Genomic DNA, 17,691 nt, shown 5'->3' on the forward strand with positions numbered 1-17,691 from the left:
CAGCTCCCTCGCCAGCCCCCGGCATACCCGGCCAGCTTGCTGTGGTGTGGGGGGCTCTGCTGACCCCTACCCAGGGCCAGGGCAGCGCTGGGGTCAAGGATGGGGACTGATGACTCCTGGCACTGAAATAGAGCCAGGTGTGCGGTGTCCCAGCTGTGTCCCCGAGGCCGTGGGTGTCCGTGGGGCCCACGTGGGCCCCGTGCACCAGCCGCCAGTGCCACTGCAGCCCATTGCTGGGGCTGTGCAGGGCTGGCGCGCCGAGGGCGGCCGGGGTCCTGGTGTGGGTCAGGGACACGTCCTGGCTGGTGATGGGCAGGTGGGGAGGACGGTCCCTGGCCAGCAATAGCAGGGGAGGGGGAAGCACCGGCTGCCCCGATCCCTGCTGCCTGTGGGTGCTAATACCCCCTAATCAGCTGTCAGTCACCATGGACCCCGGCAGCTATAAAAACCCTGCGAGTGGCTCCTCGGCTCCTCTCCGCAGCATGGCAGCTCCTCGGGGCGAGGGGAGCTCACGCCAAGAGCTGGGGAGCTGCGGGGGACCATGGGGTGCCCTGCAGGGGCACCCCCAAGCGCTGCTGCCCTGTCCTTGCCCCTGTCCCGTGCTGGGGGGTTACAGTCTGCTGCCACCCCCTCTGAGCCTGCTGGAGACCTCGGTAAGTGCCACACAGCAGCTCCCGGGGGGCCAGGACACTGGACCCCCTCCTGGGATCAGGCTGTGAGGTGGTGGCGGGGGGGGTCAGGGTGGGGAGCTGCTGTCCTGGGTCCCCTGCACACCCCTGGCATCCCCCTGTTCCCCCCCCACACCCTGGGGTGCACAGTGCTGGGCATGGGAAAATATGAGGATGGGCAGGACCCAACTCTTCCCCTTCCTGCATGCAAAGGGGCGAGCCCCCATGTCCCCCAGCCCCTTTCCTCCAGCTGCGGGTGCCCCCACCCCATCCTGCCCTGACATCCTGTGTCCCCTCCAGGTGTCACCAGCCTATGAGGTGCCCCTGGCGCTGCTGCCCAGTGCGGGGGTCTGCCCGCCCTGCTGCCGGCAGCCCCTGCCCGCGGAGCCGGGGCGCGCCAAGGCGGCAGCGGCACGGGAGAGCACTGGGGCGCTGAAGGCCTGGCTGGCACGGCACCCCCGGAACCCCTACCCCAGCAAGGGGGAGAAGGTGATGCTGGCCCTGGTCAGCCGGATGAGCCTCACCCAGGTCTCCACCTGGTTCGCCAATGCCCGCCGGCGCCTCAAGAAGGAGAACAAGGCTGGTTGGGCACCGCGCGCCGCCTCGGACGGCGAGGACAGCGAGGGGGAGGGGGCCTCATCGGCTGTCCCTCCAGTCCCCAGCCCTGGGCAGGACAGCTGCGGGGGCAGCCCCGAGGTGGGGCCAGGCCCTGGGCAGGGCAAGGATGCCCAGAAACCCAAGATCTGGAGCGTGGCAGCCATGCTGGCATCTCCCTCCAAGGAGAGCAGGCGCTCCCCAGGGGTGTCGGAGCAGGGATAGGGTTGGGGCACTTGCACCCTGTCCCCGAGGGCTGGGTGGGGTCCAAGGCTGTAGCTGTGGGTTGGAGACAGCCCCACGGCTGGGCAGAGCAGGACAGACAACACAGGAGCCGGCAGCTGCCCAGACGAAGCGAGTGGGAGGTGTGGGTAGGGGGGGACATGGGGCACTAATAAACGTGGCTCTGTTCTGGGACTCCCGGTGTCGCCTGTCTGTGGCGGGGAGGCCAATGGGGATGTGGGGGTGCTGACAGGGATGTGGAGGTGTCATTGGGGATGGTGACAGAGGGATAGTGACAGGGATGCAGGGATGTCAGCGGGGATGATGACAGAGATGTCACTGGGGATGTCAGTGGGGATGGGGGCACCTCCACTGCCAGTGCTGCTGCCGGCAGCTCCACCACTGCGGGGAGCAGGGCAAGTCCTGCCACGAGCCCCTGGGGCTGCTTGAGCCCAGCTCCTGCCTGATGGTGACGTCCCCATGCTCCCCGAACCCCTTGCTGTGTGCCCGGCCAGGCTGCCAGGGGTTTGCTGGCCCCACCACCAGCAGGGAACCCCAAAGAGGGTCCCCTGTTCTGCAGAGGAAGAGCTGTAGCATTTTTGAGGTGATTCAGTGCCTTCCTGATGCCTCCTCCCATGAGGTGGCTGTCATCACTGGCACAGCCCTGCGCCACGGGGAAGCACAAGGGGACACACACAGGGAGAGAGACATGCTGGAGCTGAAACAGAAATCAAAAATACACTTTGCTCTTCTTGATGAAAGTAATAAAATGGTTAGTGGTGTTAAATTAATCCTTACAAAAACAAAATCCAATAAAATTAAATAAAGGCCAGAGGCTCCGCATAAAAACCACAATGACTACAAAACAGCTGCAAAGACGTCTTTACACACCAAAGAAACTCCTCTGCTCCGCTCCTCCCCTCTACGGTACACAGCGTCGGCGAACACGGACTCACACATGTGGGAAAGAAACACGGATGCGATGGGAGCGGCCCTGCCAGGAGCACGAGCGCTGTGGACACAACTATTTACACTATGGACACGGAGCTGTGCTGGTTCCAGTCCAGCTGTTGGAGCCCCCGGGCTCTGCCCATCCTTCTCCCGCCAGTGCCAGCTGCGGCAGCTGCCAGGGCCCCTCCAGCTGCGGTGCCGAGTGCCTGCAACCTTAGTTGAGGTTTGTCCCCCAGCTGCTGCTTTGCTCTCAGCCCAGCTCCTGCTCTTTGTCTGCTGTGGGGCAGGACAAGGAGCTGAGGGTCTGGCTGAACACCTGGAGGCTGCACCGAGCCCCTGCAGCTGCTCTGGCGTGGGCTCCCGCTTGGCAAAGCCCACACTGTTCTGCAAGGGAAGGCAACAGGCACTGAGAATCTCCCTGTGGTCCAGGCACACTGTCACGCTGTGGGTCAGCCATGGGCAAGGAACACTTGTACCTCAAATGACAACGATCCAAGCTGCCCAAAGCCTCCCTGGTCGTGCACAGGGCTCCACTGTCAGGGTTAGGAATGGGGGAACCCAAAGACCTCCCGGCACAGGCACTGGCAGAGGCTGTAGACAATGCAGAGGAGGAGGGTGGAGGGCACAAGGCTGACCAGGACGATGCCCAGGCCGTGGTGCTCGATGAGCAGGAGGTAGATGCCAAAGGGCAGGGAGCTGAAGTAGAGAAGGCAGAGGATGCCCAGGATGAAGCGGGGCACAGCTCGCCACCCCCAGGAGCGGCACTTCAGCCCAGGACCGTGGCAGGGCAGAGTGCTCAGGCTGGCGGGGCGGTACAGCCGCACCACCTCCAGCCCGTCCAGGCCCTCCGGTGGGGCCATGTCCTCCGGCACCTCCAGTATGGTGACCACCAGGCAGTCAGGGCTGGGTACTGGCTCCAGCACGCTGGGGCAGAGAAGAACCTCTGGGGACTGAGGGGGACCCCGCTTCTTGGTCCGCTCACGGCCTGTCAGCAGCGCCAGCGCCTCGCCATCATCCTGCAGCTGCTGCACGTCCCCACCAGGCACTGGGCTGTGCCGGCGGCAGAAGGGGCAACGGAGCTGGTGGGGTGATGCGTCCCCCAGTGCCACCATCTTGCACAGGCACTTGGCACAGAGGCGGTGGCCACAGGGAAGCCGCTTGGGTCTGCAGGCACGAGTATCGTAGCGGCTGTAGCAGATCTTGCACTCCAGCTCGGGGGCAGCGGGTGCTGGGGACCGCGGCCCCCGCTGGGCCATGCTGCCCGGGGCTGCGGGAGAGGGAAGGGACCGTGAGTGAGGGCTGCGGGGGCGGGTTCCCGGGTGCTGCTGCACACACGGGCTGGGTCCTGGTCGCCCCTCGGGCCCGGTGGCAGAGCGGGAGGAGCGACACCGGCCGCAGCCCCGGGCAGGAGCGGCACAGCCCGGCCCGAGCACCGCCCGGTGCCGCCGGCGCCGGGACTCGGGCCCTCCCCATCCCCGCGTTTTTCCCGGGGGCCGGGAGCGGCCCCGGGGCCCCGCCGTGCCGCAGGGTCCCGCTGGGTTTGTCCCTCCGGTGCCTGCGGGTTCCCGGCGCCTCGCCCGCCCCGCAGCCCCCGCGCAGCGGCCGACCTGGCCCCGCCCCCCCGTACCTGCGCTCGGCGCCGGTTCCCAGTCGGGCCGGTCCGGTGGTTCGGGCTGCGGTCCCGGTGCGCGCGGGCGCTGCCGGCGGCGGCGCGAGCCCCATGAGCTGCGTGAGGCGCGCGCTGCCCGCCACGCCGCGGGGGCGGCACCGGCTGCCGGCAGCGCCGTTGGCCCGGCAACGCGGCCCGGGGGCGGCTGCTCCGACCGGACCCCTGCGCTGCCGGGCAGGAGAGCGGCAGCAGCACCCCACACACATGGGGTGACGGTGGGGGCCCCAATGCAGCAATGGACAAGCTGGGGACGTGCCTGAGCCAGGCGCTGCCAGGGGCTCCAGCCCCTCCTCACTGACAGGGTCACCCCTTGCTGCTCCCCCCCGCCTTGGGTACACAGAACAGGGCGTCTATGCCAGTTAACAGAAAATTACATTCTCTCCATGCAGGGCTCTGTTCACCCAGCTGCATGAGATGTCAGCAATGGCAGCACCCATGAAACCCACGCTGGTCACCCTGATCCTCCCCTTGTACCATCTCTTGCTTTGCCGGGACGAACAAGGGATTCTGGAGAGGAGACCCTGCCATGGGGCTACGGGCTGCTGCTGTCACAACTCCCCTGTGACACTACGGCAATTAAACACTTACCAAAGTAATTAGCTACCAGACACAGGACTCTAGGTTTGCTGACATTTCCCAGCACCAGATTGTCTCTGGTCACCTGCACTTTGGGAGCAGCCTGCCTTGGCTCAAAACAATGAACAAATGCAAAAAAAGGGTTTTGCAAAAGGCTGCTTTCACTGCTAGAGCTCCCAGAAGGCCCTAGTGCTGTTAAAGGACACAAGCAACTCCCCATTTCCACTGCTGAAAGCAGCTCCAGGAGCTGCAGAGAGCAGGATCAGGCAGCATGTGGGGCGGGGTTGTGCCGCCCACCCCAGAACGGCACCAGCACTGTCATGGTATCAGCACTACCACACCACCGGCACTGCCACAGCACCGGCACTACTGGTCACAGAGCACCATGTGCATGACCCGGACCCAGGATTCACACCACTTCCTCATCTCCCAGCTTTTAATTAACAAACCTCACAACCCTTCAGATCCGCGTGCAGACGCAGCCCCGTGTGGCTGTGTTGAGCAGGACCAGGGGCTGCCAGGCAGCACTAACCCACTGTGCAGCTCTTACCAGGGGGAAGGGCTCCCACCAGTGCACAGCCCAACCAGAGACAGCAGGAGCTCTAAAGCTGGGACATTCCCAAACTCCAGAGCAGCTGGGTCAGAAAACAACCACGCTGGTTTAACCCCCAGAGCCATAATCACCCGGACAGGCCAGAGGAGATGGTTCTTTAACCTGCACCCTGGAACAGGGCGAGATCAATGGCAGTAGCCGAAGCACAAGAAGCTCAGTGGGACAGTCTGTGCATGGACAGCACGGAGCAGCCCCAGGACAGCCCCCTTCCATCACAGCCCCAGCAGAGCCTCGCCGAGCCCCCAGCTGCTCCTCCCATCAGGGCAAAGGGCCCAGCTGGGAGCACTGGGTGGTTCTGTTCTGAGGAGGCCGAGGGCGACCGCTGCTTGTGGGGCGGCTGCAGGGAAGAGAAAGCCAAACTGCTCACAGCAGTGCAATGAACCAGGAGGGTGGTGGTCACATTGCTTTACGAGGTGCACACTGGTCATTAGGAAAAAAAATTCACCGGGAGGGCAGCACAACATGGAACGGGTCAGATGACAGGTAGTTCTGCAAAAAACCCCCAATATTTTTCTTCCTTTCAGCCAGAGTGAGACAGAGGTGAGGGCAGCGGGTGATCAGGAAGGAAAGGCAGGAACACGGGGCAGAGCTGTATGCTGGTTTTTAATGTTCCTAAGAACTAGGAAACAGAAATCAAAAATAGACTTTGCTCTTCTTGATAAAAGTAATAAAATGGTTAGCGGTGTTAAATTAATCCTTACAAAACAAAACCCAAGGAGGTTAAATAAAGCCCAGAGGCTCCGCATAAAAACCACAATGACTACAAAACAGCTGCAAAGACATCTTTACACACCAAAGAAACTCCTCTGCTCCGCTCCTCCCCTCTACGGTACACAGCGTCGGCGAACACGGGACTCACACATGTGGGAAAGAAACACGGATGCGATGGGAGCGGCCCTGCCAGGAGCACGGGCGCTGCGGACACAACTATTTACACTATGGACACGGAGCTGTGCTGGTTCCGGCCCGGCCGTGGGAGCCCCCAGGCTCTGTCCGTCCTTCTCCCGCCAGCGCCAGCTGCGGCAGCTGCCAGGGCCCCTTCAGCCGCGGCGCTGAGCGCTCGCGCTTGCCATCCGTCTCTCCATCTGTCCTGACGTCCTTCCACCCATGTGTCCCATCTCCAGCTGCCCCTTCCCTCGGCTCCAGCATGGAACAGGCCGCCAGCTCCTCCTGCTGCGCCGGTTCCCTGCTCTGGGGTAGGGGCCGCAGCCGCCTCCCCTTGGGCAGCCGGACGCTCCTGGTGCTCCCGCGTACAGTTCGCAGGGAAAGCGGGTGCTGCAGAGCTGCTGCAGAGTCCCCGGGCCGGCGCTGCACTGCCAGCAGTCTCTCCGCTGCCCGACCGGCCTCCTCGGGGCCGCCAGCACCTCCCCTGCTGCCTCGCACCTCCCCGCCTTAGTTGGGGTTTGTCTCCCGGCTGCTGCTTTGCTCTCGGCCCAGCTCCCGCTCTTTGTCTGCTGTGGAAGAGGAGGAAGAGGACGAGGAGGAGGAGGAGGAGCTGAGGGTCCGGCCTGAATGCTTGTAGGCTGCAACGAGCTCCTGCAGCCGCTCCGGCGTGGGCTCCCACTTGGCGAAGCCGGCGCTATTCTGCAGGAAGAGGACGGCTGTGTTGTGCACGGCCTTGTAGTACATCTCCTCCCTGCAAAGGAACACAACAGGCACTCAGCATCTCCCAGTCCAGACGTCACACAACTGCCACCCAGACCTGCTTCCTCACACCCCGTCCTCCTCTGGCGCGCTCTGTTTAGGACAAGTATTTGTCTCTGTCTCCTTTTCTCTCAGTATCCTGAGGAACAGAGCAGAGAGTAGCCTCGGGCACTTCTGAGTAAAGGCTGAGGCTTGCAGACTTTCAGGGAAGAAGCACTGAAGCTACACAGCCGCAGTGTTCCCTACCAGCACATGTGCTGGGACACCGCTGTCCCTGCAGGAAACTGTACTTTTTGCTTAAACAAGTTGCTTGACCAGCAGAACAACAGCCAGGCTGCTCCGCTGAGAACCAAGATCCACATTGCCCCCTGCTCTGCCTGCCCTGAGTGACACCCCAGTGCTGCAGCACTGGCTGGCTCAGCTGCCTCCCGGGCCGGGGGGCACAGACCGTCCCTGCAACACCACACTGTGACCCTGGGAATACACCACTCATGAGCTTGTTGCCAGTGAAATACTTCAGTAATCAGTAAACAAGCATGAAATTCACACCACCCTGTACACCTGTCTAAAAACTCCAGGGTGACTGCGTTTTTCCTTGCCTGCCCCTGCTTCCCATCAGTTTCAACCTGGGACAGGATATTTCTGTCACACGGCTCCTGAAACGCACCCACAGAAGGAGTCGAGAAAAAGCCCTACTTTTTGCAGACGTGCTGAGACCCGCTGCGGTACTCGTGATCAAAGGCTGGCAGGATGAGCTGGTGCCGTTTGAACTTGCTCTGCTCCATGCGGGTCAGCGCTGGTGTCGGAGGGTCCCGCCACTCGGGGATGAAGACAATGAAGGAGAGCGGCTCGCTGGAGTTCTCCAGCAGTTTCTAGTTCAACGAGAAAAGAATCATCTCAGCACTGGTTGAGCAACGACGTGTCTAACAAGTTCTACTGAAAGGAACGTTCCTGGTTCTCGTGCGGTGCCGCAGTCGTCACCGGGCCTTTGCCTTTATGTGACAGCCCTGCTGGGGAGAGCACCGTCTGCATGGCTCCCTTCAGAACAGCCCCACGGATCAGTGAACTTACCTCAAAGTGAGAGACCATGGCATCCATCAGCTCCTCACAGAACGGAGGATTTGCCTCAAAAGAGCCACTTATAGGGAAGAAATCCAGGCACGGGCTGGAGGAAAAAGGCAAAGATCCCTGTCAGAGAGTTCAGAATTCTCATTTTCATGTGTTAAAAAGCATCCATTTCCTCAGAAAAGGCAGTCACACTCTCAGAAAGCCTGAACCCCCGGACTGGGGACACACTTGGCCTGTGGTCACTAGAAGTGACAGCTGATTTGAGCTGCCCAGCCCTCCCATTCTTCAGAACACAGGCACATGCTGTTAGACCCCAAACTGTGTCACTGCAGGGACCAGAGCTGCACAGCCAGACTAACGGCACCCTGGGCGGCTCACACGTGCTGCCTGAGGCAACTGGGAACAGCCTGCACACGCCAGCTCCCGCCCCGAGCCACTGCACGTGCATGCACCCACGGAGAACATGGCAACGCAACGTAAGACTCACCCCCTGGATCCAAAATACCCGTCTGTATCCAAGAAGGCCGAACAGTACTGTTTAAAATAGCAATTCAGGGGCGAGGCAAAGCATTCAAAACTCACTCCAAAGAGCTTGTGAAGGGCTTCGAAGACATGCACGGGCAGAGCCCCCTGCAGACCAGTCCCTTCGTACAGCCCCACGCCGAACATCATCTGGGGAGAGCAAACCCCGTCAGCCGTGCCCACGCTGCTTTGCTGCTCCCTCCAGAGCACAGCCCCAGGCCACACACCCACTCCCTCATCCTTTCTCAGATTTATGTAGGTCCCCTGCACGTAGCCAAGAATGTTCTTCATGTACTCATCCAACTCAGGCCCCACAAAGCAACTGTCAATTTTCAGATCTGTCCCCTAGGAACCTTCAGCTGGCACTCAGAGCCAACAACTACTGAAGGTTTCTTTCATAAAAATTGACTTTTACCCACCCTGAGATCTCCTGTGAGAACCACAATTGCTGCCCAGTCCACAGTTCCACCTCAAAACACAGAGAGCAGACCACAGACCCAGTTCAAGCCCCATTTTGCATCAGCCCCCAGAGCTGTGGGCCCCTGCAGAGCAGACCCTACACATTCAGCTCCCACTATGACCGGGGCTTTCTGATGTTTCACAGCTGCAGTGAGACAGTACCTGGTATCGACGCAGAAGGCACCAAACCCTGGGCAGAAACTTTTCAAAGCCAGAGTCGTCAATGCAACTGTACCGATAGAGAAGCCACTGGAAGAGAAAGTCCAGCCATGAAAGAGAGAATGAGCAGACAAGACAGTACCCGAACCCCAGGACATGGAGGGTGCCCCAAGGGACACGAGGAGCAGGCAGGGCTCTGCACGGTGGCACATCTGCCTTCGTCGTTGGCGTGAACCAACGTACCCCACCAGCATGTGTCCTGGTAAGGGCTGCAGTGCCACCAGCGCGACCGTCCCTGCGGCACAGCCCGTACCCAAGGCACACATACTCCTGTGAGTGTTCCTGACAGAACCCCAACTCTGACTGAGGCTCCTCATTTCTGCTCCGGGAGCAGCGTCTGAACCCCCGCCAGCTCAGCGTCCCGTCCCTCCGCACTCCCTCCTCTCAGAGGACACACAGAGGTGACACCTCTGACCAGCACAGCTGGTGATGGGTCCTGTGGGACGCACATCAGTCCTTACCAGCTTGCTGAAGTAGTTGCGGCTCACTTTGACCATCTCCCCCTTGTACCGCACACATGCCACGTTGTTCTCCATGTGCATCTCCACGCTGGGCAGCGGCGGCGAGGGGACGGCCAGTCGCACTGGGTAGCAGTACACGAGCCTGTCCTGGACCTCGGGAGCTTCCACCTCAGCTATGGAGAGCAAAGGGAGAGGAGCCCATCAGGATCCAGAGACATTTGGGACAGCCTCCTTCCACCTCAAAACACGCGGTAACAGAACAGGGCTGAGGAGCAGACTGGTCACCCCAAACCACCGCTGTGATCCTCCACAGACCCTGTAGGCAGCTACTGAGGTTCAGAGCTGATTTCCCAAATTTATTCCAACACCCACTGCCAGAGCACAGGACCCATTTCATCGTACCTCTCCATCTCTTACATAGATCTGTAGCCTGTACACAACCCTTCCAGCAGCATGAGGTACGCTCCAGACAAGTAAAATGCTTTCCTTGTCATTCATGTTACTATTTCAGTTTAACCCAAACTCATCCGAAGCACAATAAATATTCCTGGGCTGTCAAGTGTGGAGAGGTGGGACCCCAAACGGAAACCGACTAACAGAACGCGAGTGATCAAAGAGGAAGGGACCACAGAAGAAGGAAAACATGACTAGAGGCAGAACTACAAACATAAACGAGGAAGAAAACAGAAAAAAGATCAAGGAACATGAATCCTCTGATGGGAAAGGAAGAAGGGTGCATGGTGACATGCTGGGAGGCCGGGGAGTGCAGCAGGTGCTTGGAACCCCAGACACATGGCAAAGGAGAGTACACAGAGGAGAGGGCTTGGCATCGGGGAGTACCAGCTGTCCCCAGGAATCCCTGCAGCAGCAGAGCAAAAACCTACAGTCCAGGTAAATGAACTAACGCCCGTTCAGTGTGCTCAGCTCCCAATGAGCTACTTCATCCTGACAAATCACAAATTCATATTTGATATTCCAGCTGGTAACTGTACCTGAGGGAACACACCTCGCCGCTGCACAGGCGCTGAGTGGCTGGCAGCTCCGGCCTGCGCTGAACCAGCGATTTCCAGCGCCACAATCTCAGCCTGGTGTGCTCAGCGCAGCCCCACAGCTACTGCTGTCTGCGTGGGACAGGCTGAGCGCGGTTTTACACCACAGCGCTGCGGCCCTACGGCTCCCCAGAGCGGGCTGCGTACCAGATATATTGTTCTCTTTGAGGATGGCAAGATGCTTCTCCCGGATCCGCTTGACGTATTCGAGGGATATGTAGTAGATCTTACTGCAGATGCCTTCCACGGAGTCCTTTGCTGCCGCAGACACATGGGGCCCACACTGCTTGCGTAAGTGCTCCAGGCGATCCTGCGGAACAAGACCAGTCCCTCGCACAACCCATGCTGCCCGCAGTGGCACAGTCTGCGCGCCACTGCCGCTCCCAGGTCACAGAGCCAAGGGAAACCCCCAGCTCCCTGCACCACTACCCAGCAGGGACACTGACCATATAGTCCTCCTTTGAGGCAGAATGGTCCCGCCGCAGCCAGCTGAAGGTGTCCTCCACGTTCCACTTCACCACCTTCCTGCTGTCTGGTGAAGCACTCCTGCACAACACAGAAGTAGAATTTAACCCAGGGCTGCACAGTAGCGTGTTTCATCCCACCACCAGCCTTCTGCTGGCAGGGAATGCGGTCGTGGGCACTTCCCCAAGGCCCTCCCACTCTCCCCTGGGCCTCTGGAAGGTGCTTCCAGACACTTGTATGACAAGTGACTGTCATGTTCTCTCCAAAACACCGTGCAGCTGCCCATGGTCCTGTCTGCAACAGGAGGGGCAGGGAAAGCACTGACCCACCACAGAAACAACCCACTGGGATCTTGCTTCTCATTTTCAAATCTGGTCAGTGGCAGGAGCTTCTAACTCTGAGAGAACTACCCTGTTAACAAGCTTTTTATTCTCCCCACGTTTCCCCTGCAGAACTTGTCAGAAAAAACACGCATGGTACAATAAACTACCACTCTGAGCTTGTTGCTCTTTAATAGCAGTGAGTGCCCAAGCACTGTTTGTCTTTTTTTCTCAGGGATAAATGACAGAAGGCATTTCCATGTCCAGTATTTCACAGATTCTCACATCTCTCCATACATTCATCTTTTCAACATTAGATTTTATTGTAACATGACTATCAAAAGATTACTCCAGCGCTATTTTTTTGTTGTGTACACTCCTAGCCCTGCTTTTCCTCAGTAAGATGATGACCAGCAGTGAATAAGGCGGAATCCAGCAGCCCCTTCTCCACGTCCCTCTAACCTTTTTCTCTGTTTTGAACACGACAGCACTGTGAGGAATCCCACCTGGACTCAATCAGCCGTTTCGCAGCCTCGGCGTACTTGAAGAGCAGCCTCTTGGCTTCCTCACGGAACTTGATTCTGGACAACCTGCAGGAAGTGTAAATTAAAATGCATCAGTTCCAGAGCTGCCAACAAGGTGTGCAGGTGGGTCCAGGTCCCAAACCTACACCACCAGTACCCTACCAATTACCCAGTGCACGCAAAACACAAAAGCACGGAACTGCAGCAGGCAAATCACTGGACTAGCCCAAGACAAAACCACTGCAGCAAGGTGCCCTTTGAACAGTACCTGATGGGAATGTCATTCATGATCTCTCTGAACATGGAAGGAGACACCACTGGCTCGCAGTCACTTGGTAAAAGAGGATCTGTCCCTTTGTCAATCACCTTCCTCTCCAACATCCAGCGATTAAAGGACTCCCTTGGGGGATCAATCCCTGGAGCAGCACAGGAAAAGGGTCACATCAATACCACAAAGAGATGCCCAGAAGCTCTGACAAGGACCATCATGTTGGAGTTCGGCCCAATGAGTTCATAACCGACAGTGTCACAGAGTACAACCATTACAAAAAAGAGATCGCAAGGACAAGACAGATGCTAACCAGAAAGAAAAACCCCACGGAACTGCAGGACTGATAAGACCAATAAGGGGAGCCCAGCAGAAACTCACCTTCTCGTTGCTGGCAGAGCTCACGATAATGCTGCCGCAGCTTGAGAATGAGCTGGGATCGAAGCAGCTCCACCTCGGGGTGTGGAGAAAGCACTTCGGATGGTGCTCTTTGCTTAATCACTGCATTTGTCTGAATATCCAGGTCCCAGTATACTCTATGGCAGAAACAAATGCCATCAGGATGGCCAGATCACTGGCTAATTATCAAATGTTACTTCTAAAGATGCCTCCTGGGGCTGTTTCACCAGTCAGGAAATGGAACGATCAAGACCCCTTACAAAGACACAGGGGGATGTTACATCCCTCCAGTTTTCCTTCAAAGATGTCTGGAAAACCACGTCTCTAACCTACCACCGAGAAAAGAATGGGAGACAAACAGAGACAACTCACTCAGTTGGTCGTAGCAGAGCAGCCTGCTGTTTATCTTCAGGTGAAACGCACCACGCCTTCAAAACCGAGGTGCCTGGAACGCTGGGAGAGCTGGGGACAGGCTGAGCAGCTGTGTTCCCTGGGACATCCGCCTGCACGTGTAAAAGCTGAGTTACTGCCACGCAGAGACACGTAGAGGGAAGCAGTCCCATGCAGCCAGCGATCCTGCACCCATACTCCAGCCAGGACACCCTGCTCCCCTGCTGCAGGTGTCAGTTACGATGGACGTGCAAGCGACTGCGGTTCTCAGCCACAATCTGTGACCTTCCAACTCCCACACTCCGCCCCTGGCTGCAAGAGAGACGGCTGCTGGGCAGCACATGAGTCTGCTCCCGCTTTTACACTGCCAGCTGTCACAGCTGGAGTTGTGCTATGGTGCCCTGACCTCGCACAGTTCAAAAAAACAGGTCCAGGCTCCAGACCCCCCAGGTTTTAGTTTGAGCACCATCCTTAAGCTTATTTGTTGCACAACACCAGACCCACCTTGGGCTTTTTCACACTGTTGCTGCTCAGTGGAACCTCCTCAGAGAATCTCCTCTTCCTCTGTTTGCTCTCCAAGGAGGTATCGATCATTCCACCTTCCAGGGGCATTGGGGCCGCATTCAGTCCCAGAGGGTCTGACTGTGAGTGTCCAAACAACAACAGCACATGTTAGTTCATCCGCTGCCACCGCAGAGTCCCAAAGTTCTCTTAACTGCCCATTTCACTGCCACAGACTCCCACATAGATGGAAAACCAGACACAATACACCTGCAGAAAGCTAAAAAATTCTCTTCTAGACCTGTGCCTGTATGCTTTCTTTTCTTTTTTAAGATTTAGATGAGAAAAATGCAACACAACATCCCCAGGTTGAGTGTTCTCTGTGCAGTGCACTCCAACTCAACAGCACAGCCTGAGCGTGCGCCTGACGGAGGAACATTTCCCCAGAGCCAGCTGGAGGATGGATTCGGCCAGGGGTTCAGAGGGCAGACAAGATCCTCCCACATGGGCCATCGTGAGTCCACGGACCACGGCAACTGCCTCCACAGAACAGCCCTGCAAGACGAGTCCTTACTCACAATCACATCGTGCTGCCCCAGCACGGGCATTTCCCACAGGGACTGGTTAGTGAAGCGGTTGAAGTAGTAGGGGCGGTTCTCCCGCTTGCTCCAGCACTTCTCCCAGCCAGCCTGCACCAGCTCATCTGCGGCGACAGACAGAGTCAGGACTGCCCTCCAGCCCCCAGTACCACCACACGTGCCCTGTCCAGCCCCGCGTCCCCGCTCCCCACACCAGGGCCCCACAGACCCTGTGCTGGGACCCCAAAAGCAGGGTGGGTACCTGGCAGGTCCTGCACCAGGCGCATGGGTTTGGGGGAGCTGGGCTGGTTCTGGTTAGAGGTGCCGGGTGAGTGACTCATGAGAGACGCTTCCTCTGCGGGGCTTCCGTGATTCTCATTGGCCATTTCTCAGCAACCGCACTAGAGAAAGACAGACATAAAATCCGCATTACAGCAGGAAAGATCCCAGATCCACTTGGCCACTCAGCTGCAGCACTACACATTCATTCTGACAATAACACAATGTTTGAACACGCAAAACAGCACCTAAGCCATGAAAAATACCCGTTATTCCAGATCCAGCTGGTTGGGAGGAATGAGGAGCTTTAAACGGTGCCAGCCAGGGAGTTCTTTGGGCCAGCATTCCAAATACTCACTGTTCAGCTACATCTCTCCCAGATGTACAGCACTTGGTCTCGCACACTCAGACTGAGAGTGGGACTGCAAACACATGCCATCTTCTGCCACACTGGTACTGCTCCAGCCCTACCTGACCCGTTATCCTCAGAGACAGCTTAAACCAGTGCTAATACACACACAACTGCACGGAATTGAAACAAAAGACTTGTATTTAAAAAACTGCTATATAAAATACCATTAGTGCTTGAACTATCATAGTGCTCTGAACTTGTGGCTTCAGAGAACCACAGGATAGGAGTCAGGATTTTCCCCTGTAAGGCCTCAGCCAGGTTCTTTTAGCCTTTGGTAACTTTATCATCTGCATAACAACAGTTATGCAAAAAAAGGTCTGTTGAAACAACAAAACTCATGTTAATAATAATTTAAAGTTGCCTGCTGGAGAGCAGCAGCCCGTCTTTTCCTCTCTTAGTCACCACTCTTCCCCCCCGGGGAAGTTTCTGAAATGGCACTGCAAATTGCTTCTGCCTGCAGATACAACGGCAATGAACTGGGGGGAAACACGGCATTTTAAGTAATTACTATCTAATTCAGTTACTCAATTCTGTTCAGGCCTTTGCAGGCACCCTACACAACACCCAAGTTGGGGCTGCAGCGGCACAGTCTCATGCACAGAGTGTGTTTTCAAACAGCAGGTTGGTAGAGCAGCTCTTAAGTAACAACCCAGGTTTGTTTTGCATGTTGAGTTATTTTGGATTTATTCTCCCTTGCTCCTCTTGCTGTCCATAACAATTCCACTGACTGTTCCAGAGGATAAGGGCTGGAGGTGACAGTGATCGAGGATCAACAGGCGCCCGCTCAGCATCTGTTCAGCTGTGGAACCAGTGCTGCTGGCTGGGCTGGGGAACTTGGCCCTTCCAGCCCCTCGGGAGCCGCTCCCAGCCCCACAGCCAGGCTGAGCAGGGACAGCGGGACTGCATGAACCTGGAGTTCGGTCTCTGCTCAGAGCAGGCAGATAACAATAACCGAGCCTACAGGCAACAGCAGCTGCTACAGCGTGAACCAATGCAACCATTTACTGCCTCAGCAGGTGAGTGCTGCGCAATGTTTGCTCACACTTACTTCCCCAGAAGCTCCAGCCCCCTGTGCTCTCTGCAGCCCCCTCACTGCAGTCAGTGCCCAGAACGCAGCCCAGAAGCCCAGTCAGCCCCACGGCAGCAGCAGGACGGGGGTCAGGGTGTCACAGGGGTCCTGGGGCAGCAGCACTGCCCAGGCAGCAGCTTCGGGAGGATGTGTTCAGAGCCCCTCCCCAAACTCGACACAGACATGCACAGGCTGATGGGTCCTGCACATCACACAGACACAATAATGAACCAGTACATACTGATGGACCAGACCTCCCCAGGTGGGGATGTACAGGGATGTATTCTGAGAAGTTACAAACAGCACTGGTGAGCAAGACCCTCCTGACAGGACAGACACAAGCTGCAGCTCCTCACCAGCGGTGTTCACCACTGATCAATAAAACCAGCTGTCAAACAGCGTTCAATGGCTTTGCCTTCACCCACTTCAACTAGAATGGTAGAAGTTTTATCACTTGATCAATGTTGATGAGTATTAAAACCAAGCACCCTGAAGGTCTGGGAAAAAAAAACAAACTAAGGGGAATCCTGACAGAGGCAACTCTACTTTTATGTAACTAGTACTGGGACTGTAGATAGTGAAAGGGAGCTAGGGTGAGCATTTTGTGGGGATGAGGGTGTTGTTTTTATACACCACAGCAACACACACAGGCAGAGCCTGCACGGGGAACAGACAAGCAGTAAAAAGCACAGCAAAAAGGATCACTACGTGTTCCCATTGCAGCAGGTGGGACCTTACACCAGCCACCAGTAAACAGCCGAGGCAGAGCAGTGGCAGCCCCGGGACATGGCCAAGAGCTGCCCCGGTGGGCTGGAGCGGGACTGGGGCGACGCCAGAGCTCCCGTGGCAGAACTGGAGCTCCCGGGGCAGCGGGGCCCGTGCGTGCCGGGGCCAGCCCACTGTCGGGCAGCGCGGAGGCAGCTCCGGGGGCTGCGGTCCCGGCGGCGGCGGGACGGAGCTCCTGTGCGCGGCGGGACCGGCGGGCAGCCCGGGACAAAGGGGTCCGGCGAGTGCGAAGCAGAGGCGGCGGTGACAGCTGTGCCGGCGGGACGGGAGGAGCTCGGGGCGGGCGGTACTTACAGGTCCGGGCTGCCTGGCGGGACGCGGGGCCGTCGCTCCGTGCTGGCCGCTGGCGCGCCGGGGCCGCATCCTCATAGCGGGGCGCCCCGCTGGCCCGCGGGGGCCGCTGCGGAGACACGAGCCCGTTACGGCGCCGCGGGGAGGAGCCGGCGGGCGCGCGCAGGCGCGTCGGCGGGAGCGCGGGGCCCAGCGCAGTGGCGGCGGCGGCCGCGCTCTAAGATGGCGGCCGCGGGCCTGCGCAGCCTCCCGCCCCTCGCCCGCACGCCACCACCCTCCCCCTCCTCCTCCCTCCGGGCCGGTCCGCGGGGGGCGGGAGCGCTTACCTGGGCGCGAGGTCGGGGACTGCAGGCATCGGGCACCGCCGCGTCTCCCGCCGCCGCCCCACCTCCGCCTCGCCCGCCCCGCCGCCGCCATCTTGCGCCGGGACCGCGGGCCGCGGGTGCGCAGGCGCGGTGCCGCCCCGCCCTCGGCACTGCGCAGGCGCCGCCGCGCGGCCGTGCTCCTGCACATGCGCACTCGCGGCGCGCCCCGGCCCGGCGGCAGAGCGGCTGCGCGGTCCCTGGCGCGCGCCCTTCGGCGGCTGGGGCCGCGCACGCGCGGAGGGGGACGGAGGCCCCGCCCGCCCCGGCGCCATCTTTGGTTTGGCGCGGCGGCCCCGCCCCGCTGTGGGCACGGCCCGGGCGGCCCGTCG

At 58.8% G+C, this 17,691-nt stretch overlaps 2 protein-coding genes across 3 annotated transcripts; both read right to left on the bottom strand.

Annotated features, from left to right (window-relative positions):
* Positions 1 to 2,221: 2,221 nt before the first annotated feature.
* Positions 2,222 to 4,280, bottom strand: LOC136108291 (E3 ubiquitin-protein ligase RNF182-like). Its single transcript, XM_065849954.2, has 2 exons — positions 4,063 to 4,280; positions 2,222 to 3,702 (listed from the first exon to the last, which is right to left on the bottom strand). Exon 2 carries the CDS (start codon positions 3,689 to 3,691, stop codon positions 2,978 to 2,980), a length of 714 nt encoding a protein of 237 aa, XP_065706026.1. The 5' UTR covers positions 3,692 to 3,702; positions 4,063 to 4,280; the 3' UTR covers positions 2,222 to 2,977.
* A 1,597-nt stretch (positions 4,281 to 5,877) lies between these two features.
* On the bottom strand, positions 5,878 to 17,442 carry PCIF1 (phosphorylated CTD interacting factor 1). 2 transcript variants are annotated; one of them, XM_065850013.2, is made up of 17 exons: positions 17,324 to 17,442; positions 17,001 to 17,106; positions 14,423 to 14,561; positions 14,161 to 14,285; positions 13,586 to 13,723; positions 13,064 to 13,194; positions 12,674 to 12,828; positions 12,293 to 12,440; positions 12,007 to 12,090; positions 11,162 to 11,261; positions 10,863 to 11,025; positions 9,667 to 9,839; positions 9,149 to 9,235; positions 8,493 to 8,677; positions 8,009 to 8,102; positions 7,634 to 7,809; positions 5,878 to 6,929 (listed from the first exon to the last, which is right to left on the bottom strand). In XM_065850013.2, exons 3-17 carry the CDS (start codon positions 14,544 to 14,546, stop codon positions 6,686 to 6,688), a joined length of 2,127 nt encoding a protein of 708 aa, XP_065706085.1. In that variant the 5' UTR covers positions 14,547 to 14,561; positions 17,001 to 17,106; positions 17,324 to 17,442; the 3' UTR covers positions 5,878 to 6,685. The 2 variants fall into 2 exon arrangements, with proteins under 2 accessions (XP_065706085.1, XP_071671568.1); XM_071815467.1 differs by lacking the exon at positions 17,001 to 17,106 and having other exon boundaries at positions 17,324 to 17,373.
* Positions 17,443 to 17,691: the final 249 nt, after the last annotated feature.

Source organism: Patagioenas fasciata, chromosome 16 (genome assembly GCF_037038585.1).
Source record: "Patagioenas fasciata isolate bPatFas1 chromosome 16, bPatFas1.hap1, whole genome shotgun sequence".
Taxonomy (NCBI): Eukaryota; Metazoa; Chordata; class Aves; order Columbiformes; family Columbidae; genus Patagioenas; species Patagioenas fasciata.